Source organism: Lampetra fluviatilis, chromosome 14 (genome assembly GCF_964198595.1).
Source record: "Lampetra fluviatilis chromosome 14, kcLamFluv1.1, whole genome shotgun sequence".
Lineage (NCBI taxonomy): Eukaryota > Metazoa > Chordata > Hyperoartia > Petromyzontiformes > Petromyzontidae > Lampetra > Lampetra fluviatilis.
Window position 1 is genome coordinate 3,279,271 of NC_136288.1, and position 24,908 is coordinate 3,304,178.

At 44.9% G+C, this 24,908-nt stretch overlaps 2 protein-coding genes across 3 annotated transcripts in view; both read right to left on the reverse strand.

The window, feature by feature from the left end:
• Positions 1-1,864: 1,864 nt before the first annotated feature.
• On the reverse strand, positions 1,865-11,872 carry POFUT1 (protein O-fucosyltransferase 1). The gene is made up of 7 exons (XM_078862585.1): positions 11,643-11,872; positions 10,336-10,457; positions 8,266-8,448; positions 6,913-7,025; positions 5,494-5,686; positions 4,599-4,841; positions 1,865-3,147 (listed from the first exon to the last, which is right to left on the reverse strand). Exons 1-7 carry the CDS (start codon positions 11,755-11,757, stop codon positions 2,956-2,958), a joined length of 1,161 nt encoding a protein of 386 aa, XP_078718711.1. The 5' UTR covers positions 11,758-11,872; the 3' UTR covers positions 1,865-2,955.
• Positions 11,873-13,084: 1,212 nt separating this feature from the next.
• LOC144935811 (CYFIP-related Rac1 interactor B-like) overlaps positions 13,085-24,908 on the reverse strand; it is a 33,937-nt gene continuing 22,113 nt past the window's right edge. For both annotated transcript variants that reach the window (XM_078862587.1, XM_078862586.1), the window contains 2 exons: positions 20,799-20,869; positions 13,085-18,766 (listed from right to left, as the gene is read on the reverse strand). In XM_078862587.1, coding sequence (XP_078718713.1) covers positions 18,700-18,766; positions 20,799-20,869 — 138 coding nt within the window. In that variant the 3' untranslated portion in view covers positions 13,085-18,699. The remainder of the gene's footprint in view (positions 18,767-20,798; positions 20,870-24,908) is intronic.

Genomic DNA, 24,908 nt, shown 5'->3' on the forward strand with positions numbered 1-24,908 from the left:
AATATACAACACACCTTTTTGATGAATACACACATGTTGTATATGTACATGACACTACATTAACATAACGCGAAGAGTCAGCCCTAAATCATTGTGTAATGAATAAACTGCGGTTTATCTGTGGACTCCTGTTTTCTAGCAGACGACAAAACGACATCACAAATCTATTCAGCCAAACGACCCAGCAGAGCCCTCATGAAAGGGATTATCACCAATTGAGGCTTTCTTTGGTAAAAAAAAATGACATTACAACACCAAAGAGTGACCAAAGTTGAATTCCAGGTCACGGCTGACATGTGGTGACACCTCAACCAGTTGTGGGTCCCCCCTTCAGCAGCGTGCAGTATGGTCAAACTAACCCCACGACTCACACGTGCACGGTGGCCTTCATCCAGCAGTGGAACGACAAAGGACTCTCCAAAGAACAGCGTCAAACTTTACACAGCCTCTCGTCCGGTTATGCTAATTCGGTAAGTTCACGTTGCCCTGTTAGTTTTTGTGCCCATCCTGCAGTCTATGAAGTTCAAACGCTTGGCACTGCGCCTACCTACCTACCTACAGTATTTATTAAAAAAAAAACAATAACTGAAGTGACAAGCATCACTCTCTAATCGAGTGGTTTCCAGCGGTGTGATCCGCGGATCAAAGGTGAAGGATCCGCAAGGCCGTGGGAAAAGGTTCGCAGAACCGTTGCAAAATTAGTTTTTTTTCACAAAACGCCAGATTTTTGACCGCACGGTGATCCGCGGAAATGTTTCCGAGGATTACGAGTGGGTGGCCAACTGCTCCGCAAAGATTGCGAACCCACTCGTCTCAGGCGAAGCTACACTACCACCTACTGGACACGATGCAACATAATGAGCGTCGTGGAGAATATAAATTACTAGTAGCCGTCATATATCTCCGTCTCTCCACTTAATTTATTTTTAATATTACACAATCATCGGCCTTTTAGGGGCGAGTAATTTCCCATAAGGTCGTAGGGCTGATGGATTTGCAAAATACTGTAGTTTTTTTCATTTTCAGACTGTCTTTCTGACAGACCTGTTCTCCACCTGAGGACGGCTACTTGCGTTGTGGCCAAAACGTCGTGAGAATTATTGTTTTATTTTTATTATTTTATTATTTCAATTCTACGTGACTTTACCGAAAGAACCAAGAAGAAAAATACTGTAGTGTATTGATGTGGACACAGATACGAATGAGACGTATTGTCTGGCAAGCTATTGTATACTTGTATATGTATACAATATAAATGCAGCTCTGTTAATCCACTGCTGGACGAAGGCCTCCCCACGCTATGCCGGTCATTGCTGTTGTTTGCCCATACACCACCTCAATTTTCAGTGGGTTCATGAGGGACAGTGAACCAGTCCAGATGGCACTCAAGTTTGCTAGCAGTGGCCGGGAATCGAAGTTAGGTCACCAGGTTCATAACGCAGTGGCGACCACTGCACCAGCTTTCCCCCAAGAGTGAATTCAGGAAACGGTAACATTAATCGACTGTATATTGCATCACCACGCAGCTCTATTGAGCATTTTTTAGTGGAATGCGAAGACGAACTGGCGATGGACTGTCCGCAGGTTGTTCCATGCTCATCCGACCGTGGGCACATTTGACGTGTCTTTCGCACCGCGTTGTGCAAACAAGAAACATAAGAGTCGTCTCGGCCACCTGGGGCCGGGTAGTGTGCGTGCCGCTGAGCGCACACACACACACACAAGCACGCGCACCTGCAGACAGTCTCTCCAGAGCTCACACACTGCCGCGTTGACAGCATTAGCACTTTTTCATAAACACATCTGTCAAGCGAATCCTGAATACCTAAAGCCACCTACACAAAGGAAATACTGGTCTCGAGAGCATGTGCTTTTTGCACACAGGCCACAGAAATATTTTAAAATGTGTTTTATTCACAGAAACAAAAGTAAACCTTTCGAGTCGACAGGTATTAAAGGCGAAGATTTCCCATTGGCAACTGTGCAATGATCGTTTACAGCTATCAGCACTTACATTAAAGCGATGTTTTGCAAAACTGTCGTATTGTAGCTTATACGTGGGTCTTGTTGACAAAAGCCAAAGAAAACAGAGAAGGGCCCAATCTATAGAACTATTTCCAGCATAGGTGTTCATGTAATCAAGTTGAAACGTCAATGTAGTCCTTTAAATTACCCAACTAAAATAGATTTATGCAAAAACTGTACACGAGAAACTTGTATATTAGTAGTTTATTTTTGATACAACCAATCGAAATTCGTGGTCTCCAGTTTTTTGTTCATTGTTCACAGAATTGTGCAGTGATCGTTTTAAGAAAGTAAATTTGCCGCTTCGTGCAATGTTGACTTGAAGTAGTCATTGCACAAACTGCTGCAGCCAAATCCAATATTTTGTTTCAATACTCCGAAATTCCTCCATTGCCACCTTTAGAAAAAATACATGACCAAGCTGGTACAACCCAACATCAATCACCCATCGTCTGGCACTTGTGCATTTCCAGGCCTGTCTTTTTACTACAAGAGGTCAGATGCAGCCTCGGCCAACACAAGTTAAATATAGCAGGACATATGTACACGAAAACAATATACATGTCTTGACATTTGCTTAACTGTTAAATATCTAAAAAAAATGTGAGTGTTGCCAACTTCAGCATGATTTTAGATCAGAATGCAATTCCATTATGCTCAATAAAATACACTTTGACTGGAATGAGATACAAAAACGTTTACATTTATATGACAACTGCACAAAATTGTGCCAAAACCCAGAGGCAGTCATTTACTGGTTACATTATTATCTAAAAACATTAAACCCGACATTGATTTGAATTATCAGTTCAATAAATACTTTGATCTGAAAAAATGTTCCCAAGTATCATAACCAAAAGACGCAAATAAAGGCTTTTCGCACGCACAGTTTTCATAGATTTTTTTTGCTCCCAGAAACTGCGTTCACATTCAGAGCTCCTCGTTGCGGGCGCTGTCGGCATCGTCCATGCCGAAGAAGGACGAGGGCCGCCCGTGCACGTCTCTGTCGCGCTTCACGAAGGCCGTGAACGACGAGACGCAGTTCCCGATGAAGTGGTCAGCCTGGGCCAGCACGTACAGGTCCAGCTGTGCCACGTCTGGCTTTACAGCCACCACTCTCACCTTGGCAAGCACAACACGGTGCACACAGCATGGGAGACAGATCCCCGCACTCGTTATAGAGGGCCGATCAAGCCGACTCCCCCTGACAAAAACTACATTCACTTTGGCACACACAAGTGTTGAAGAGTGTAGCTTTTGGCTTGATTTGAGATGCACTTAATAGATGTTTAACACAGTTTTCTTATCACATGTCTGAAAAAAACACAAGTACGTTGAACTTTTTTCGCACCGTACACAGCCAACCATGCTGATCGGAGGTATGAGGGAAAAACTAAACGTAAAAATCAGTTCCAATTAAATGTATTTTAAACCTAGATTTAAAGATCCAGTGGCTTCCTAATACAATTCAGTACATGGTCACGATACAGACGTGACCCTCTCATGCCAAACAGCTTGTGTAGGTTATTCATCTGTATTATCATTACTGTGCGCTACAATGTATAATATATATTCCCCTATTCAAGCCCAGACTCAAGACTCCTCCCTTCTCCTTTGTCTACAACTGGCTTTGCTCTTTGAAGTACCTTCATCAGCATCTTTACCAAACATTCATCTCATTCTCCTCACCGCAACTCCCTACCGCCTCAAATTAATTAACAATTTAGCAAATAATCTCTACTCCATTCATAGCCACCCTCAATGTACCTCACTACTTTGTACAGCGTCCTGAGACGCAGCCACTATAACATGCTTTACAAATGCCAACTTCTTGTGACTAAATTACCCAGAACTTACCTGATCTTGTCAAGAGCTTGGAAGAGAAATCTGGGTAAAACCTGCATAGTGCTTGAATGGGCCTACCACCAAGCGTGGCCACGAGGCCTAGCACTTCCAAACGGCCCGCAAGCAATATGTATCCGTCACTGCAAGCCATTTAGCCACAATGATCAGGTTCCAGACGGGAATAATTTTGACCTATTTATCACTTGAAGGCATTCTTACCATCGTCACCAATACATACAGTTCGTGCAAGATCAAAGTTGAGCATCAGCTAAATGGTAGCCCGCCAAAGAGAATTCTATTCATCCCTTGGTACAAACATTTTTCCTCACCCCTGTGTACATGGAAGCAAACTGCATTGTATCTGTATATTTATGCGATCTAACCCAAAAAAGAAACCTCTATTATGGGAATAATTTGTCGCAAAAGCCGACGTGTTAAAGTCACGTAGGTAAAAAATAAAATTAATAAAATAATAAAAATTTAACAAAATAATTATTTTATTTTATTTCTAAATAATAAAAGGAATAAAAGAAAATAAATTAAATATTTATAATTATTTTTTTCTAAACTAATTATTTTATTTCTATTATTACTTTTATTAATTTTAATTTTATTTTTTACCTACGTGACTTTACCGAAAAAACCTAAGAGCATGATTCCTTGCAGTCACGAAAGCTTCAAATCTAGAACCGACGTGTTAAACTGCATTGTATCTGGGCTGCACCGACCTGTCCTTGCAGAGCCTCGCCAATCTCCTCGGAGTAGTCGTGTGAGTCGGTCGCGACGTAGACGGAGCGCGCGCCGATGCGCGTGGCCCAGGCACGAACGGAGCGTGTCACGTCCGTCACGCTCGGCAGGCACATGGCCATGGTGAGGGGCCGTGCCGTTGCGAGGTCGTCGCCCACGCACTGCGGCGACGCCATGAGGTGCGAGCCCACCTTGCCCTCGCGCAGGAGGGCGCACGTGTTGTGCTGCGCCAGCGCACAGGCGAGGGGGTGGGCACAAGGCGCAAGGCACCAAGGATTGAGACGCGAGGACTCTTATTGGTGCCCAATGCTTTTGAAACTCGTGCTGAAAGCGATTGCGCGTGGAGCTCTGTCAGTCTGAAATGAGTCATTGTACTTGTACGTACATGGTCGAATTGTGAAATCAAAATTAGCGGCACGCTGGTTGATTTCAGATTCAATATTCATTCAAATGATGCCATTTGTGCACAATTAAACACTAGCTTCACGTTAAATGTGTATCTCCTGGATTAAGCATTGACATTCATAGTTAGATGATAAAATTGGTTATATTACAACCTTGTGGGGCTACTTTGTGAGCAGCAGAAGGCAGCGCAGTGAAAACCATTGTTGTATCGTACTATAATCCAAAATCTGTGCTCTCAGCCTTTGCCAATTTGCACTCTCCAGCATGGTCAAGTATGTTCAAATCACCCCCAAGACATGTACAGTGTGGGGAAGCCAACATCCATCATAGATTGACAAAAGACCTGTGCATGTGTAAACTTGTCAGAGGGGTTTCTGCAACACCACTGGCTATATTAATCCATTGCAGCAGCAGCAAATCTATTTTGGGCCAAAGCGTCGTAGGTAAGGTTTGCAAGGCGTTGCTACCTACCCAGTCTGAGCCGACCCGCAGGTGAATGGCCAGGTAAGGCCTCGCTAGTCGATCGGTGATGAGCCGATTGCCCTCGGAGACCATCTTGTCCGACCACACGACGTAGCGTTGGAGGCGGCGATGCTCGGGGAGCACGGGGAACTGCGCCGGGGCTCCAGGCAGCGCGAGCACCGGGTGCTTGTGAGCCGGGTACCTGCCCCGAGATTGACAGTGGGCTTGAATCAACATGCAATGTAATGTGAAAGGCCTGCACTGGCATAGATCTTGAGTACAAGTAATGAAGAGATTTCGATTTAAAGCTTTCGTGACTGCAGGGATTCATCTTCTTGGTTCTTTCGGTAAAGTCACGTAGAAGGAAAATAATAAAACAATAAAAATAAAACATGATAAAATAATTCTCACGACGTTTCGGCCACAACGCAAGCAGCCGTCTTCAGGTGGAGAACAGGTCTGTCGAGAAGGCAGAGTCTGACAGACCTGTTCTCCACCTGAAGACGGCTGCTTGCGTTGTGGCCGAAACGTCGTGAGAATTATTTTATTATGTTTTATTTTTATTGTTTTATTATTTTCCTTCTACGTGACTTTACCGAAAGAACCAAGAAGATAATGAAGAAATGTCACGAAGGACATTGAACAAACGGGTGAGAGTGCGACTGCAGAAGCAAGGCTGGTAAATGAGAAGGGAGAGTGTTCATTTGACCATGCCGTCTCTCCTGAGCTGGAGGCAGGGAATATAATAAGTCTGGCAGTGATGCACACAAGCACAAATCATACTAAATAAATATTACATTAGGATTATCATTAATGCTGCCTTGTAAAATACATAATGGGCTGCTTTAGCAAATTGCCCTTCTAATCTGAAGGACGAATTCACTTTTAAGAAGTGGCATTGGCTGAAACGTTTGACTATCATATTTAAAGGAGTGTTAACTACAAATGCTGATTTTTTTTTTTATACAAACTGTAGGCTTCCATATTACAACAATACCTTCTGGAAATGTTCCACATTTAAAAGCTGGATATTTAAGTCAAACTGCTGAACAAAGGCTTTGGAAAGCTTAATATTAAATGAAGTGTGTGCACTGCTGCACATAATAATCTGTGATATTTTGCAAACACTTTATCCACTTCAATATGTGCTTTCTAAATGCGTTTCAACATGTACATTATCTTTAACTTACACATTTTAAATACGACCATTCCCACTTGCTGCGAATACAAGGGATACATTGTTTTGGCGTTGGGCAAATTAAATGAACTCTATATGGAAATGCCTTTATCCAGAAGTGGATTAAGCAAGGTCTGTGAAGGATTATTATCACTCTGTATTTGTAGTAATTGTTATTTGTTCACAAGTGGGCATTGTGATAAAGCCAAGCTGCTTCACTGTTACCACTCGAAGCCGAGTTTCAGGCGTACTTGTCAAGCCAGCGCTGCATGCTGTGTGGATGGTAGGAGAGGCTGTTAAACACCTCCGAATGAACAAAGTCCACTCCAAACTGGTCCCAGAAAGGCCCAAAGGGGTTGCCGTCCTGTCACATACACACAAACACGTCGCGCACCAATAATTCAATTACAAAATCAGCGTGAACATGCGCCTACGTATGCTCCTGTACATCACCGAGCTGAATTTGTAGTTTTGTAGGCAAGCCCATTTCTTCTGGCGGCTGTGCACCCAAGGATACCGTATGCTAAGAATAGTTTTAATGTTCCTTCATCACCAATCATATCTCAATTGTTCAATGAGGGCCTTGGCATGAGATGATGAAATGTTCTTCTAGTTCAACTACAGTTCAAGAATGGCCTGAAAGGATAATACACAAGACTGGAGACGCTTCAAAAGGCTTCTCCTCCCATACAATGAATTACACTCTTTCATACTCCATAACGCGTGGTTCACAACATGTTATTCATTTGACAGATTTAGCTTAAATTGCTCTCAAAATTGGACGAAGCTGGATTAGTTTCACGTGCACCCCTGTGTTGTCTGGACTGAGACTATAAAACTCGCTGCTTCCGAGATTCCAATCTTAGCTGTGAAGGCTGTGTTCTTGTGTTCTGCCTTAACCAGTATGAGCTTCATGAGCCACACAGCCACCTCAAACATGTTGAAATTTTTTTAGATGAAATCTTTTCCCGATATTTTATCTCAATTGTGTAATCGGCACGATTTATTTAAATAAAATAAAGAATCCATTCCAATGTAGAAAAGAAACAATTTGAATCCGTCACAGAGCAGTGTTAAGAGAGTGGTCTGCAGAAGTGGAGATCACCTAACACCGAGATCTCTTTACGTCACCTCTGTTCCACACAGAGATTCGAACTTTTTCCCACTTGCTCTGCCACTTAAGATACATTTTCGTTGCATGACAGTCAACCCCACCTTTTAATCCTGAGCTGGAATTTATCCAAATTAAGTGCAGAACCAAATGTATATTTTTTTGTGTAGACCATTAACTGAATACAATTGAGGTCCAGTTTAAATTGCAACTTAGTCTGTCAGTTTATGGGTCTTGATATAAGTCTATGGGTTACCATGAAGTGGTTCTGTCTGAGTCTCTATGAAAGTCTATGGGTTTCTACATGAATCTCATGGTCTCCATGTGAGTTTCAGGGTCTCTATGCAAGTCTACGAGTCTCTCTGTAAGTCATTCGTGACCAGACTGCGACATGAACCCACGAAACCTCAAGTAAGTTGACTTCAAGACGTGTGTGTGTTTGAAGTGAGAGCTCCACAAGCAGAGCGAGACCAAGCGACCCTCCGGCCCGCACCTTCATGGGGCACGAGCGCTTGTCGGGGCTGCGCGTCGCGGCCGCCTCGAAGCAGTAGGCCGTGCGGGTGGCCGGGGGCCAGTGGTGCGGGGCGAGGTGCTCCATGAAGTGCTCCAGGCTCACGATGCGATGGAACTCGCTCAGAGCCTCCAGTCGGAAATACTCGGCGTACGGGACGTGCGCCTGAAGACAGAGAAAGCCCCGCGCAGGCGAAGCACCCACGGTACCCACCACCGTGGTAACAATTCCACGTGCGGACAATTCACTCAATTGTATTTCTACGCTCGCGGTACCGTGCATAGAAATTTGCATCTAAGAATTGATTATTTACACGAGGCTAATAGAATGAGTTTGCGTCTAGATTATTTGGCTGCTATAAATGATCACATGATAAGCCACTTTGTTGGGCTATATCATGTGGCCAAGTCGCAAATAAAGAAGCTAATAGCTCAATGGGCTTCACCTGGTAAAATAAAATATAGTTTAGTTGTATGTTTTTTTAATTTGCTTACCTTTCCTATACTCTGCACTATCGTGTTTTTTTTCTATTGCTTGTTGGTGTAACTCTTTGACCCGCCCCTATTGGACAAAAAATCTTTAAAGCTCAATGGATTCGTCCAGTATAAATATTCAGATTGGGTCAAAGGCGTGCACATGGCTGTTGAAACAACCTAACCTGTCTTCTATGCCAGCGGCTCTCAGTATGACATAAGTATACTAAGTTTGCAGTTGATACCACATTGCGAAGTGGGTTCAAATTGAGTTACAAGATTTGAGGATACGACAACAACAGTGAGTTCATATAAAGCGTGTAATAATAATAAAAAAAAGCGGCGGGGTGGGTGAGTGAGTGAGTGGGTGGGTGGGTGGGTGAGTGAGTGGGTGGGTGAGTGGGTGGGTGAGTGGGTGGATGGGTGAGTGAGTGGGTGGGTGAGTGGGTGGGTGAGTGGGTGGGTGGGTGAGTGGGTGGGTGGGTGGGTGAGTGGGTGGGTCAGTGGGTGGGTGAGTGGGTGAGTGGGCGAGTGGGCGAGTAAGTGGGTGAGTGGGTGGGTGAGTGGGTGGGTGAGTGGGTGGGTGAGTGGGTGAGTGGGTGGGTGGGTGAGTGGGTGGGTAAGTGGGTGAGTGGGTGGGTGAGTGGGTGGGTGGATGAGTGGGTGGGTCGGTGGGTGGGTCGGTGGGTGGGTGAGTGGGTGGGTGGGTGAGTGGGTGAGTGGGTGAGTGGGTGGGTGAGTGGGTGGGTGAGTGGGTGGGTGAGTGAGTGGGTGGGTGAGTGAGTGGGTGGGTGGGTGAGTGGGTGGGTGAGTGGGTGGGTGAGTGGGTGAGTGGGTGGGTGGGTGGGTGAGTGGGTGGGTCAGTGGGTGGGTGAGTGGGTGGGTGAGTGGGTGAGTGGGTGGGTAAGTGGGTGAGTGGGTGGGTGAGTGGGTGGGTGGGTGGGTGAGTGGGTGGGTGGGTGAGTGGGTGGGTCGGTGGGTGCGTCAGTGGGTGAGTGGGTCAGTGGGTGGGTGGGTGAGTGGGTGAGTGGGTGGGTAAGTGGGTGAGTGGGTGGGTGAGTGGGTGGGTGGGTGAGTGGGTGGGTCGGTGGGTGCGTCAGTGGGTGAGTGGGTCAGTGGGTGGGTGGGTGAGTGGGTGGGTGAATGGGTCGGTGGGTGGGTGGGTGAGTGGGTGAGTGGGTGGGTGGGTGAGTGGGTGGGTGAGTGGGTGGGTGAGTGGGTGGGTCGGTGGGTGCGTCAGTGGGTGAGTGGGTCAGTGGGTGGGTGGGTGAGTGGGTGGGTGGGTGAATGGGTCGGTGGGTGGGTGGGTGAGTGGGTGAGTGGGTTGGTAAGTGGGTGAGTGGGTGGGTGAGTGGGTGGGTGAGTGGGTGGGTCGGTGGGTGCGTCAGTGGGTGAGTGGGTCAGTGGGTGGGTGGGTGAGTGGGTGGGTGGGTGAATGGGTCGGTGGGTGGGTGGGTGAGTGGGTGAGTGGGTGGGTAAGTGAGTCAGTGCGTGAGTAGGTGGGTGATTGAGAACCCATCACCGTTCTTCCGTGCCATCTCGCCGCTGCTGGCCTCTCTCTCTCTCTCGAGGGACTTACGTTGGTGTACGGCGGCGTGTGGTGGCGATACTCCACCCAGGGGGGCACGGCCAACGTGCGGTTCAGCATCCGCGCGAACGCCAGCGAGCCCAGGAACTGGTCGGCCTGGTTCCCAAAGCGCCCTGCGGAATTCAGCATCATCATCAGCAGCAGCAGCAGCCACCACCGTCGCTCGAGACAATCCACCTGGGCTGGTGGGGGATTGCGAACCCCACCGAGACTTTTGGGGCAATGCATCGAATGATAAACAACACGGGCGAAGGCTACGGCCATAGACAATGTTGATTTGAAGCTTTCGTGACTGCATGAATTCATATTATTTGGTTCTTTCGGTCAAGTCACGAAGGTAGAAAAAAACAATAAATCACGACGTTTCGATCGCAACACAAGCGGTCGTAACTCAGGCGGGAAAAATATAATCCAGAAGTGGAACTCAACAGCAGTTCGTGACTTTACCGAAAGAACCAAAGAGTATGATTTAGACAAGTTTAAGAAGGAATTAAAAGAGACAATTTGTAAGTTTTTAACTCTGCTACTCGTGGCTTGCACACCGTGTGAACCCATGCGGTGTGACCCCGTGTTCTTGTACAGGAACATTTAAAGTGGTCAGTTCCATACGGCGTACAGGCGTTTCAACACGGACACAAATGTTGTGTCTAATTGTTTGTGTTTCTCCCTTGTGATGGGGCTTTGTAGGATGAAGGTTGAGGTTTAATAGGGCACGGGGTGAGTAGTAAGGTCTGCATTGGTCTGTAATAAGGTAGGGCACTGCTAATGAGTTGACAGGTTTGTGTGTTTATATAAAGAAGTGAAAATGGACAGGTGAACAGAATAGACCTTTATATATCGTAGGCTTTCGCGACCAATTTTACGCGTATTTAAAGGTTGTTGGGTTAGATCGCGTTAAGTATAAATGCGTCTAACCAAAAAACTTGTATTAATAAACCTTCTTCCACGCGTCCCCGTCTGGTTTAAGTGTTGTTCAAGATCAAGTGATTTATAAACACAAATGGAATCCCACCCGTTTAAAAACCACCCCCACATTTGTTTAACAAGTGCCTCGAAAAGTGAAAACTAAATACACGACGAGGCAATGTCTTGGTTTTATAGCGCATCGATGTCGACCGATGGTCACCGCGTGGACGAGAGAGTTAGTCGATGTGCCTGTCGACGAGAGAGACACAGAGAGAGACACGAGAGATGGAGCCACAGAGAGAGATGGAGCCACAGAGACACACGAGAGAGATGGAGCCACAGGAGAGAGAGTGGAGGAGGCGGCATGAGCCCCCCTCCCCCCCTGGGCTCACCCATGCAGGGGCAGTAGAGGACGTAGCCCGCATGGTCCCACTCCGCGCCATCGCCTCCGCCTCGGGCCCACGACAACGCGGCGAGCAGCGAGACGAACGCCAGGCGCCCGGCCATGGCGTTACGCTAAACGCCGTCCAGTGAGCATCAACAACAAGAACAACAAGAACAAGAACGATGACCGCGTGAACAAGTTGGTGAGACCCGCAGGGATGCCGGAACACCACCCGGCAATGGGAACTCCGGGCGCGCGGATACGCGCTCGCGATTGGCTCATCGCGCGCACGTGACGAGCAACGCGCAATCCGATTGGATAGCGACGATCGACTTATTTGGTAATAATTAACATAATACAACCCCACGGTGCAATTAACATAATATAACCCCACGGTGCAATTCACATAATATAACCCCACGGTAGAATTAACATAATACAACCACAAGGTTGAATTAACATAAAACAACCCCACGGTTAAATTAACATAATATAACCCCACGGTGCAATTCACATAATATAACCCCACGGTAGAATTAACATAATACAACCACAAGGTTGAATTAACATAAAACAACCCCACGGTTAAATTAACATAATATAACCCCACGGTGCAATTCACATAATATAACCCCACGGTGGAATTAACATAATATAACCCCACGGTTGAATTAACATAAAACAACCCCACGGTTAAATTAACATAATATAACCCCACGGTGCAATTCACATAATATAACCCCACGGTGAAAACTAATAATATGCATATCACCACACCATTATCCAGTGTTGGTTGGTGTATTTTGTTCATACATCGACGTGTAACGTTTAACACAATTCGAAATATAAGGATGCTGCCGTTGTAGTGATGCAATGATTTTTGTACACTGGACTTGCAATGGAGGTCACCGATTCGATCTCCTGGCGTGGCAATTCTCACAATTGATGTTGAGAGTTGTGGGTTTTACTCTCCAACACACCGGCGTGCTGAAGAACTAACTAATTGACATGTTTGTTTACGTCACAACCCTTACTAATTGGCTGTGTCGGGTGGTGGTGGCGGCGGATTTAACGACACATCTATATATTTACGCGATCTAACCCAAAAAACCTCTATTATGAAACAATGGATGTCTTAAATTGGTGCACCAGTTAGTCGATCGACATGTGTGTGGTGGGGTAAAGTGTGGGTGCTCCCACCAGCGTGGAAGAGTAGGCCAAAATATCCTTGAGCTCCCTCTAATGGGGGCAGCTTCTCGAGTGGCGTGAGCAAGTACTTTGCAGAGCCAGACTTCTCACAATCCAGGTCACTGTAACATTTACAGCAAATGTCACGTGCAAGGCTTGTTTGTGCAAAAGCTATAGAGAATTAATGCGGTGTAGTCATCAGCAGCCATGGTCTATCCTGTGTGTTGTCATCCCTGACAAAACCATCAACAGAGCGGAATATATCATCAAGCTTTTATTCTGTTGGATTTCATTCGTACAAAAGAGCATTTAAAAATGCAATGAACTGCATAACGGACCTCAAAATTACAGTATGATTCTTGAAAGGACATTTCATTTTAATGCGTGGCCACTTCACCACCAATTTCAATCGCACATTTCCTTTCAACCCTTAACCACACTGAGCCAACCCCAACTCAATCACCCCCCCCCCACCGCATCTTCATGCAACGCGATGAGACGCGTGACGACACATCGATTACAATCGAAAACCTATGCTCAAGGCGCACGGAACACTGCGAGTTATGACTCGATTATTCTTGATTCGTGTGTGATGCCAGTGGCGGTGCGAAGCAGAACGAAAATAAGCAGAAGTCTATGAGACCAACTAGCTCAAGAGTCTAGGGGATTCAAATAACACCCAATATCAGCTTGAACGGAGATCCTTATAAAAGCATAAAAGGACATCATGCTATTGACACGATAACAAAAGTCATTCCTTTGTAATTGTTCTATTAGATTGGTTCACGTAACTCTGACAAGTAGTTTTGTCCCGAATTTGTTTGTTGTAATGATGCACCCCAAATAATTTCCACAGAGGGCTCTCCCAATGGACTGGCACCCCCACCGCATGTTGTGACCGCTTCTCGCACTCGTAATTTTGCATGAACCAGAATGGTAGACGAACGAATCAACTCAAATTAGTCGCGACCACGAATCGTAACAATTCATCGTTTTGTGATGGCATGAAAATCGTAAATGTGCTCAAAAGCCACACTCGGGGCATCAAATGGCCAACAATACACCAGCGTTAGACAGCCCACGGGTGATACGTTCGGATTGTAATGAATAAATGCGCAACCTTCCAATTGATCGCTCACATCACCGCATGCTGGAAGTCCTCCGCTGGAGAAAACTCCAAAGAGCGCCTCTAGAGAGTACCGTGACTGCATTAATTTTTTCATATCCGACAGCGAGTTGGTTTTCACTGCACGGAATGCTTTTCCCTTTTTTGGATTTATCTCAGATTGTATCCTAAATATGCTACTCATGTCATGAGGTGAAGAAATATCTTCGAGATATTTTCCAGTCAGTCGGGCCTCGAATAACCGTGCCGCAATATCGAGAGCTTTTATGACCACTTTAAGGACACTTCCATTGACAATTGATGCTTAATCATCTGAAGTGTCAAATATACAATGTTATTTATCGAAGCTTTGCCCCAAAATTTCCAATGATCCAGGACCATGGACGGCGAGTACATTTTAAGCTTAAGTTTAGTTGCGCTGAATGATTTTTTTATGTGCGTGTGTGGTCATTAGTTAAGGAGCAAGAGGCCATCAAATCCGCTACACTTGAAAATGTGGTTAATCACGGGTCGCGAACCAGATTGTAAAGCTTCTCAGTGGCATTGGCTCAGTGCTTCGACATGGCCATTGAGGCTCTCCTTAGCCACCAGGCCACCTCGTAGTAACTGAATCTTTCGAAACTTATTTCTGATTTGACCAGGGCCATTCCAAGCTATTTACTACGTTGTTCGTCACAACACGGGAAAAAGTGCACTTATTCAAACCCCTTTTCCCTCTAAGCCGGTATACAGCAAGCATTAGCATATTGTAGTCGTAAAAGCATTCTTTGTTTTGCCTGCTTTTGGTTTAAATGTGCCGCACAAGCAAGAAAATAAACCGTACCAACATTCATATTGCCTCTAGAGGGCAGTCTAAACATGAACTACATGGACTTACGATTACCCATGGCATACACCACTGTAAAGGCTGGTATACTTTACAAAAAAAACTGAATGTTTATTCTACCAAGTAAAGCTTGGACAGAGCTTGCTTCAAACATAACTAGTGTTCAAATAATGTATGTCATTGAGCCGTTGGTCTGTTGTCAAACACTTATTAACGTCTGAACACAAACACGCACAAAAGCATTGTGATACCATATCGGATGAGCCAGTGCAAGAAAGAGGGTACAACAATATCCCGTGTAATGAACAAAACGCATAGTTTTGCATTTTCGGCCCTAACTTGTTTCTAAATTGTACTCTCTATCCCAAAGTACATAGTAAAGGCTCATATTAACTTCCATCTATTACGTGGCATATATTTGAGATTAATTCAATGTTTATTAATTTCCCTTAACACAATTATTTAAAACCAACTTGTTTTTCATATTTTCATTGCATTGTCTCTTCGACATTTGCAGAAGATCTCCCCATTCCTGCGTTCAGAATCTCACATCAACAAGAAGTCACAATGCACACAAATGCGAACTCGTGAAAATCAAACCATGAGAGAGAACACAACGGTTGGAGTTTTAACAAGCAACAATTCTCTACATCCGTGTTTCTCAAACTCCGGTCCTAATGACCTCCCCACGATGCAGCATTCTGAGATTACCGTGACATCTGTTCAACGTGTAGCGGCTCGAATCAAATGTAAACGGTAAAGATCCATAGCAAATTTCGATTTAAAGCTTTCGTGACTGCAGGGATTCATCTTCTTGGTTCTTTCGGTAAAGTCACGTAGAAGGGAAATAATAAAATAATAATAATAAAACATAATAAAATCATTCTCACGACGTTTCGGCGACAACGCAAACAGCCGTCCTCAGGTGAAGACCAGGTCTGTCGGGGAGATGGCGTCTGAATGCCCGAAACGTCGTGAGAATTATTGTATTGTTTTATTTTTATTATTTTATTATTTCCATTCTACATGACTTTACCGAAAGAACCAAGAAGATGAATCCATAGCAAAGTAAAGCTGCACCACAGTGGAGGGGTCGCAAGGACGAGAAACATTGCTCCACTTCACAAATGTGTCGTCGTCTGCCACATCTCACCACTAATTCACTCACCACTTCATGTCAAGCATTCCCTTGGATGATTCGCAAATGCATCAAGACGCCAACCCGACACTCGGGTCGAGAGTGGCTCCCGTCGCTTGTTTTGTGCCGTGACGACGGACATTCAAGTAACGAGTCGCGTTAAAACAGTAGCGGGTTTACAGTGATGGTCACACTTTGCATAGCACACTCTGCGGCTGCAACACATTTCCTACACACGTCAGTCTTTGCTTGTGAAGTGAGCAGACGCCCAATACATTCAGCGATGCCACTGCCGCCACATGGGCACGCAACGTGGTTTACGGGCGCGTGTACGCTCACACACAAGTGCACTCTTCAGGCTCCAAGAGGCTGCTTTAAAGAGGGGGCAGGAAGCGTAGCAAGGCAGCCAGAGGCAGCTGCATAAAATATTCTTTGCGGAGGGCCAAAATATTTTTTTACGTTTTTTTTATATATATGTAATTTAATAAATGTTATTATTTTGTACGTCGAAAAATGTGACCGCGCAAGGTTGCCACTACCCTAGCACATCGTAGACTGGCGTGCTCAAGGACATGAGATTCACCGATTGCGTCAGTCTGGAGTCCATTCCATTGGGTTTTAGGATACAAGCAGAATTCTCAATTGGTACTTAGCGCCATATTTCTTCAAACGCACCACGTAATTCGCATCGTAATTTTCATGGCCTGCCGTTCGGATGCGGGTCAGGTCATGACAAAAACATGACATAGTGAATATGACCTGACCGGCAACGGAAAAAGGCAAGCCGTAAAAACGATCTGATGCAAAACTCTCCCGTCAGTCAACCACGTGCTCTTATAGTGTTGACCTCGCGCTCTGTCAGCGAGCAGGCCTTCAAGAGGGTTTACTGCACAGGCTGTGTATTTGAATGCCACAGCTGGTAAAAAGGTTTGCCCAGGCTAAACCCTACTAGACCGAGCCACTCGCCACTTAGGATGGCAGTGTATCCTGCAGCCTCTTTAAAAACGCCTGAAGGTCATGATACTCTCGGGAAATCACCGCCTGCGATCGTCACTAGCAACGCAATTACTATGCGCAGGTATAGTAACTCGGTGCAGCAAAAGCACAGCGAAACAGTTCTGCCTAGCCAATTGGACCAGTTTGTTGAAATATGTTAAATGAGCAATAGGTCGTTAGAGCACTCAACTTTTGGTAGTTATGTGACCTGTCTGTAATCTGATTGGAAGTTGCTATCCTGGTTGCTCACTACAAGGAGCAGCAAATAGATGTGTCCAGATTTTGGCAACGAAATGGTGTGGCAACTATTTCCAGTGACAATGCCATGCAATGTCCATAGTGTATCATCGCCTTGAAGGAGCGCCAAATCAAGTCAGTACCTCAGTAGCAAAATAGCACTCGCAAGTTTTGTCCATAGTCACAGTACCAAGTCATCTTACAGACACATGCTACAGAAAGGCAGCTGGTGCTACAAGGGCATTGGTACCACATTTTAAATGATTGTACTATACTATATATATTTTTTAATCGTTACATGCATACAAAATTAACTTATATAACACTTGTTTGATTTTTCTTAATTTACCATTCTCTAACACCAAAAGCATAACACGCTGAGATGATTGACGTCTCCAGATGGAAAATATTAGATTGCATTTAAATCATGAGCATACTTTGAAAAAACTGAATCAGCCATTGCCGTGAATACTTAACATTGATTACAGGAGCTGATTTTGGCTCTTTAGACCATTGAAGCTTACGGTCAACTAGGATAAGACAGAAATGTTTATAAAAAATAATATAATTTTTTAGCCAGCAGATATAATATTGTAACCTGCACCCTTACGTTTTAAATATGGGCCAACACTAACCTTGACATTAGCTTTGTGATACAATCATGAATCTTGTTGCCCGATAAAAAAACAATTCCTGAAACGCATCGTTTAATTCACATCAGCTGCCACCAGGTGGCCTTAATTGAGATTGTTCTCCCAAGGTCACCCCAAAAACAGTCTTTGAGCGTATCCATCACAATAAAATGCTTCGGTCATTAATGAAGCATGTCGCAGACTCTATTCACGTTCGTTATTGAATGGGACACGAAGATGCATTCAATTTGGCATGATCGGCCAGCAAAAGCTCTTAGAACATCACATTGTTAAAATAAAAAAACGTTGTCGCAGGCGCAAATTAGCTCATCAGTTATATATGTATGCAATAGCATTTAAAAAAGGGTCACTTTGGTAAGAGGCAGCATTCTTATATACAAGTGCAAATGGACAAATTCTTGCTGGTATGTGCTTGGAATTAAATGCTAACAAATATATACACATACAAAGAAATCCACTGTCATGCTATGAATAAAACAAACTCTCAACACAATCAGCAAATTGTTTCCTTAGCCCAAGTCTTCCAAATCATGGCTATTAAAATCAACTCCATACTGCTCTCAAACCCTACAATTCCATCGACTGTGTTACAATTGCCATGCACAGTTTGTAAAACCTAGGACAGTACAATTTGATCATTTGGGTTGGAGTACAGGTCCACACTGATAATCACACCGATGGAACAAATTAAAAAACAAAAACATTTCGACGAGTACCTCTTGGTGACATTTAAATAGTGCGCCGCACGTTTTGCATCAACCTGTACACACGGCAAAGCGCGTACGTGTTAACGAGAGCCGGCGGCGAGACAGAGAGATGGACCTGCCGGCTAGAAAGACAAGGGCAGCAGCGATGTCACGCGGCAGCGCGTCCGAGACGCCCAGTCCGGGGCTCACGCTCTCACTGCTGGAGCATGGCCTTAATCTGCTTGGAGGTGGTCTCTTCATTTAAATGCTTGGTGTTGTACCTGGAATGGACGAGAGGCACGCACGTGATGGGTTTTATGGTCAAGACATACCCATCACATCCCGATCTCGTCAGACCTTGGAAACTAAGCAAGTGTTGGGCCTGGCTAGTGCTTGGATGGGCAACCATCCGAGCCATACCAGCTGCCCCTTTGACAGCGGAGCAAGATCTGCTGTTGTTCTGTCCACCTCCCACCTTCACCAACCCGCACTGACCAAGCGTGGTAAAGTATGGTCATCAATTAACGCTCACAACCTGTGCGGCATAGGTAGGCTCTCATCCAGCAGTGGATTTACAAAACTGGCTGTGCATGTATTAAAACACAGTCCCCTGTAAACAGTAGGCATGTTAACAATTTACCACTACCCACCAAGCAGTTCAATAACTTGGTCTGATTTGGCATCGCGATTCAAGTCAGAAGTCAATTATCTTTTAACACATTCCTGCGGAGGGAGCTGGTAGGAACGTTGGGTTACTAGGTCAATGGCCAGGGTCAACGGCGGCGTGGTGTCTTCCGCAAATATGCCCGATTGTGAGGGCGGGCACAAGCCGGCGTGAGTAGGTTAAACGTTGAGTTTTATAAGGGCACCACGGGGTGACCAGCCCCTCCCCACCCAGACCCACCCCTCCCACCCTCCCCACCCAGCCCGCCCCTACACGACGGACACAATAATCCCCTGTGGGCTGGTGTAACCTGGTGGTTCCTACCAGTATCAACATGTTTATCTACGTTATTTTATTTTCTCAGTTGTAAAATAGTATTTTTCCCCATTCGCCTAACTGTAACACTAGCACCTTTTCTACAAATGGAAAAAAAACGAATTAACTAATGCAACGGCTATGCACCACAACAAACAGTGGAACACATCGTTAATTCCATGTCAGCAATCTCTGAAGGTACGATAAGCCAACAGCTGGACTTAAATCTTGCAAGTGGGTTTACGTTTGCTACTCAATTTATATCCATACAAAACAAGAATATAATATTATAATTGGAATACATTGGAAGGAAATCTAATCGCAAACTCACATTTTGATACATGTAATTTGAATGTAATGTTGAATTGATTAATCACTGCACCATTGCATGTCCAATTGTGTCTGTAATACTGTGCCAATAAGCTTTAATATGCTAAACAATGGAACAGCTGCCTTGCAAAAAAGACAAAGATCCCGTGTATCGGCTACACAAGCTGTTGGGGGAAGTTAGTGAGCACCTATTTAGGTCAGCATGGTGCCCTGAGGCGGTGGCGTGACCAGCACCATGGCCAGCTGCTATCATCTCCCTGGTACTGCTGTTCACACGCCACACCAGGTAAACATTAACCTCATGTTTAGCCATGGCTCAATATCAAACTCAGGTGGGCCGGGTTCGTAGTGAAGTGGGCTAACCCAGAGGTCGCAACCGGGTACCCGATACCCGTACCCTACCCGGTACCCGGCCGGGTACGGGTAGCCGTTTGCGACCCTGGTGCGGCCGGGTACGGGTAGGCCGTGAGTCACTGGTGAGTAACCGTTTGTCACTCACTTCGGGTAGGGTACGGGTACGGCCGGGTACGGGTACCCATTTGCGACCCTGGTGCGGCCGGGTACGGGTAAGGAATCAAAACCCGTTTGCGACCTCTGGGCTAACCGCTCCACTGCCACCACCCCCACAAGGAACATTGACACATGCACTCACGATCAAGGAGAAAGAATGAGAGGAGAATTAATTTCGGTAAATTACATGATCGCTAATAGCACCTTATTTAAAACTGCTCCCAATCAGAATGTGCGTGGTCGACTCTTGTCAGGACTTCCAGTGACCGGCAACACAAGAAGTCTGCTCTGCAACTGGTACCGTTTACGTGCTGGCAGCAATGGAGAAGTAGGGGAGGTGGAAATGTTGAAAAATATATATTTTTAAACATTATAAACATGGGTGGGTGGCCAACAGGAAGCCTGACTGTCTTCGCTGGCAATTTTCCCACGGAAATAAAAAAAGAATACAAGAATGCAGCAGGCGTAACGCAGTGCGGGTGGGGCACACAAACCTGAGCGCATTCAGGAGACCCTCCACGCTATTGGCTGGCTGGTCCTTTAACACCTTGATGCAGCCTTTCATCTGTTAAAATCAGCACACAAAAAACCCCTTTAGAAGGTTAACATGAGCATCATCGGTGATCAAACAACTCGTATTCATTCAAGTTTTTGCAATGTTTAAAGTCAGCGAGAGATCACAGATACAACAACTCCCTTTCTGGAACGCAGACGTGAGATGTACTGTCCTTGGATACGGGCACAAGAGTTCCCAGGGAACCGGATTGGTGCAGACATTAACCATGAATAAAATATGAAATGCAATATTTAAAATAATATAATTATTTATACGTAAAATCACAGCATCAACAAAACATTATCTTCAACAGGTTAAAGCCCTCTACATTAACGTACTGCTGGTAGTGGTGAATCAATACAAATTTGAAATACCCACAACGCTCATTGTTTAACAATACTTTTCTGTTAAAAGATAACGTTAACCCCTATCGGCATTACAGTTAGAGAAATCATTGATCATTATAAATATGAAACCTCTGCCTAATGAATGAAAACAAATTATATTAGAAAGGCAGAGCTTCTGGTGTAGAACAGTGTTAATGATGAATGTGGTAATCTACAACCAACATAACTACCAAAACACTATCAAACACTTGTTTATTAAAGCTCAGCAGTGAGATTTTGCTTGTGCAAGTGCGGCGTTATTCCTTCTATTAAAACTTTGTTTACACGAGGAAAGGATTTCGATTTAAAGCTTTCGTGACTACAGGGATTCATCTTCTTGCTTCTTTCGGTAAAGTCAAGCAGACTCTGTCTACTTGACAGACCTGTTCTCCACCTGAAGACGGCTGCTTGCGTTGTGGCCGAAACGTCGTGGGAATTAGTTTATTATGTTTTATTTATTTTATTTTTTTCCTTCTACGTGACTTTACCGAAAGAACCAAGAAGACGAGGAAAGGAGTTGACGTGGGACGTGATGTGAACAGAGCTGATCAAGCGGATTCTCTTCACGCGGTCCCGTGTGAAATCCCTGGCAAAATTCTGCCTCTCACACTCCACAGCGGATAACGCCCAACTGGAACTTCCCCTTTTCGTCATTTCCACTTCAGAGAGGAACTCGTGTGCCGTGCCAAAACTGTGCCAATCGCAATTTGAAATTAGAAAGCAGCGAAATACAAAAACACATGAAAACGCTTTACAGCAAAGATTGACATTAAGAGTAATAACAATAGGGGCCATCCATGGAGTACGTACGCATGGAGGGGGGAAGGGGGGGGTTAACCCAAATGTGTACGCTTGCGTATGGGGGGGGTCTACTGACAATGTCCGTACGCATAGGAAACGGGGGGGGGGGGGTGTGAAGCCTCGATAGTAATTTGTCTGCATTGGCCTTCAAATGAGCCACAGTTCAGTTTCTTCAGCTGTCAGACAACAAGTCCTGCCGGGAGAAGTGGGACTGTGGGAGACGTGTCACTCGTGTGCCACCGTGCCCCTGACTGTAGCTATCACGCAGCTCAGCAACATCAGTGGCCAAGGGACGCAACTTAATTATTTAATGCAGGCGGAGGTGGACTATCTGTTTGCTTAAACACGTTAATAGTATTAATCCTTGATCGTTTCTGCATGGATTAAATATCGGCCATTCTATTGGATTCGGGGGGGGGGGGGGTGGGGGAGCACCCATGCGTACAGGGAGGGGGGGACGGGTCAAGTTTTGACAGATTTTTGCGTACGCACTAAATGGATGGCCCCATATAATTGTTATTTAAAACCCTTTGTCAATCAACGACTGGACGAAGGCCTCCCAAAACCGCTTGGTTTACGGAAGTTGTTATACCATCCTTCACCAAGCTGGTCAGTGCAATTTAATGAAGGTGGGGGAGATTTAACCAGTTTTAATATAAATTTCCACCTATGATAGCCATGGCCTGGAATGGAACTGTGTTCACCAGGTTTGTAGCGCACTTCATTGCAGCGATGAAAAACGTATAATGTTGCAGGCCATTTTGAAGTAGTGAGCCTCATGTGGCTGTGGGCCCTATGATATCAAGTCACGAGAGGCACACACCGTGCGGACCCGCAGGTTCCCATCCTCGCTGTGGACGCTCACGAGCAACAAAAGCGAGTGTGTAACATTTGTGAGCGCTATATTTCCACTCGGGTGCAGATTCAATACAGAGGTGAACCGCCCGACCTTGGCACATGGCGACACACAAAGCGTTTTCTTTCCCTCGCACCCACGCCATGGCGTTGTGCTCTCGCGTGAAACATTGAAAGGCCACGAGACTTTTGGCACGATCCTCTCAAATCTGCGCAGTGTGAATGCGAAAGCCTGCATGCATGTGTGGATGTGTGGGTGTGTGGGCGTCCATGCAGATTAAGATTTTGCTGCCACCGAGTCTCTGATCTTGCACAGCTGTGTGCGTGTCTTGAACTCGTTATAAACTATATTCTTTGGTTCTTTCGGTAAAGTCACGTAGGTATAACATAGAATAAATCACGACGTTTCGGGCGCAACACAAGCGTCCATCATCAGGTGGGAAAGCATGGTCTGCTGCTGATGCAGACTGTTTTAAATGGTTTGAAATGGGTGTAGCTCAAGGGTCATAAAGAAGTGGCCAGGGCTAGTGATGTTAATGTGTAAAATTAGCATGTAACTGTCGTTATAAACTCATAGAGATCCAATTGGGTAAAGCGATTTGAAATGTCCTGACAAAACAGAATATCGTAGTACGAACAAATAAATCTGAAAAAGACGACCTTCTAAAGGATCCTATTTTTTCTGTACTTAGATTGAATGTAAAAGGTAACTGATGTTTAAGATAATCTGTTTGAAGCATTTTTGACTGTTTAAAAATGTATCTAAAGGTAAAAAACACCCTGAAGATGAGGAGTTAACTTTAATAAAAATGTAACAATAATTCTTAATTTAGGAGCTTTCGTGACTGCAGGAATTATTCTTTGGTTCTTTTCGGTTAAGTCACGTCTAAAAATAAAATAATAAATTAAAATAACATATTACGACGTTTCGATTGCAACACAAGCAATCATCATCAGGTATAAAAGAAATAGCAACAAAAAATCTAACTAGAAAACTATAGACAGACATACAAGCAGACAGACATCACAACGGCACACAGAGAGAGGACACACATCGGCACAAAGAGAGGGGTTGTCTCTATGACGGTCCCTTAAATATAGAGAGGGGGGGCGAGAACGGAGAGAGGGAGGGGGCAGAGAGAATTAGCATATCAATGAGTGTACGCCAACGTACTGCTGCTGCTGCAAGTAAGATGACAATGTGGAACGCGCACGCAAAATTGAAAACTAGGAGACAGGCACACGAAAATTAAATAACCCAGCAAAATATCGAAATGTGATGTAATACAACACAGAGAGTCGGTTAACACACAATTAACGCATAGTCTGGTTGATTACGTGTTTCAAAATTTGCTAAGTTAGAATTTTAAGTGTGAAAATTCCAAAGAGAGGACACAGGCAGAGAGAACAAATAGCCAGAAAGAAAAAGGATAAGCTTAAAACTTCCCCGTAGAAGTGGTTCAATCTTAATTTAGGAGCTTTCGTGACTGCAGGAATTATCCTCTCTCTGTGTGCCGTTGTGATGTCTGTCTGCTTGTATGTCTGTCTATAGTTTTCTAGTTAGATTTTTTGTTGCTATTTCTTTTATACCTGATGATGATTGCTTGTGTTGCAATCGAAACGTCGTAATATGTTATTTTAATTTATTATTTTATTTTTAGACGTGACTTAACCGAAAAGAACCAAAGAGTAACAATAATTGTTTTCACATCAGACGTTATTGTTCCCAAACTGAAGCGATGTGCACATACATGTGTGTGCATGCATGGCGGGGGAGCAGTGGCGGTGTGGTTATCCCACTACGCTACAAAACCAGCAAACAGAATTAAATTCCCAGCAATGGCTAACATCAGTAGCAAGTGATATTAGAACAGAGTCTGGGTTTCCCCTAAACCAACTCAGCCTAAAACACATACCAAGTACCGTGCGTGAACACCAGCACAGGTGAGAGACATGTCGCCAGGCGTAGTTAGGAACCACACCACCCCATTGGGAGTCACCACTTG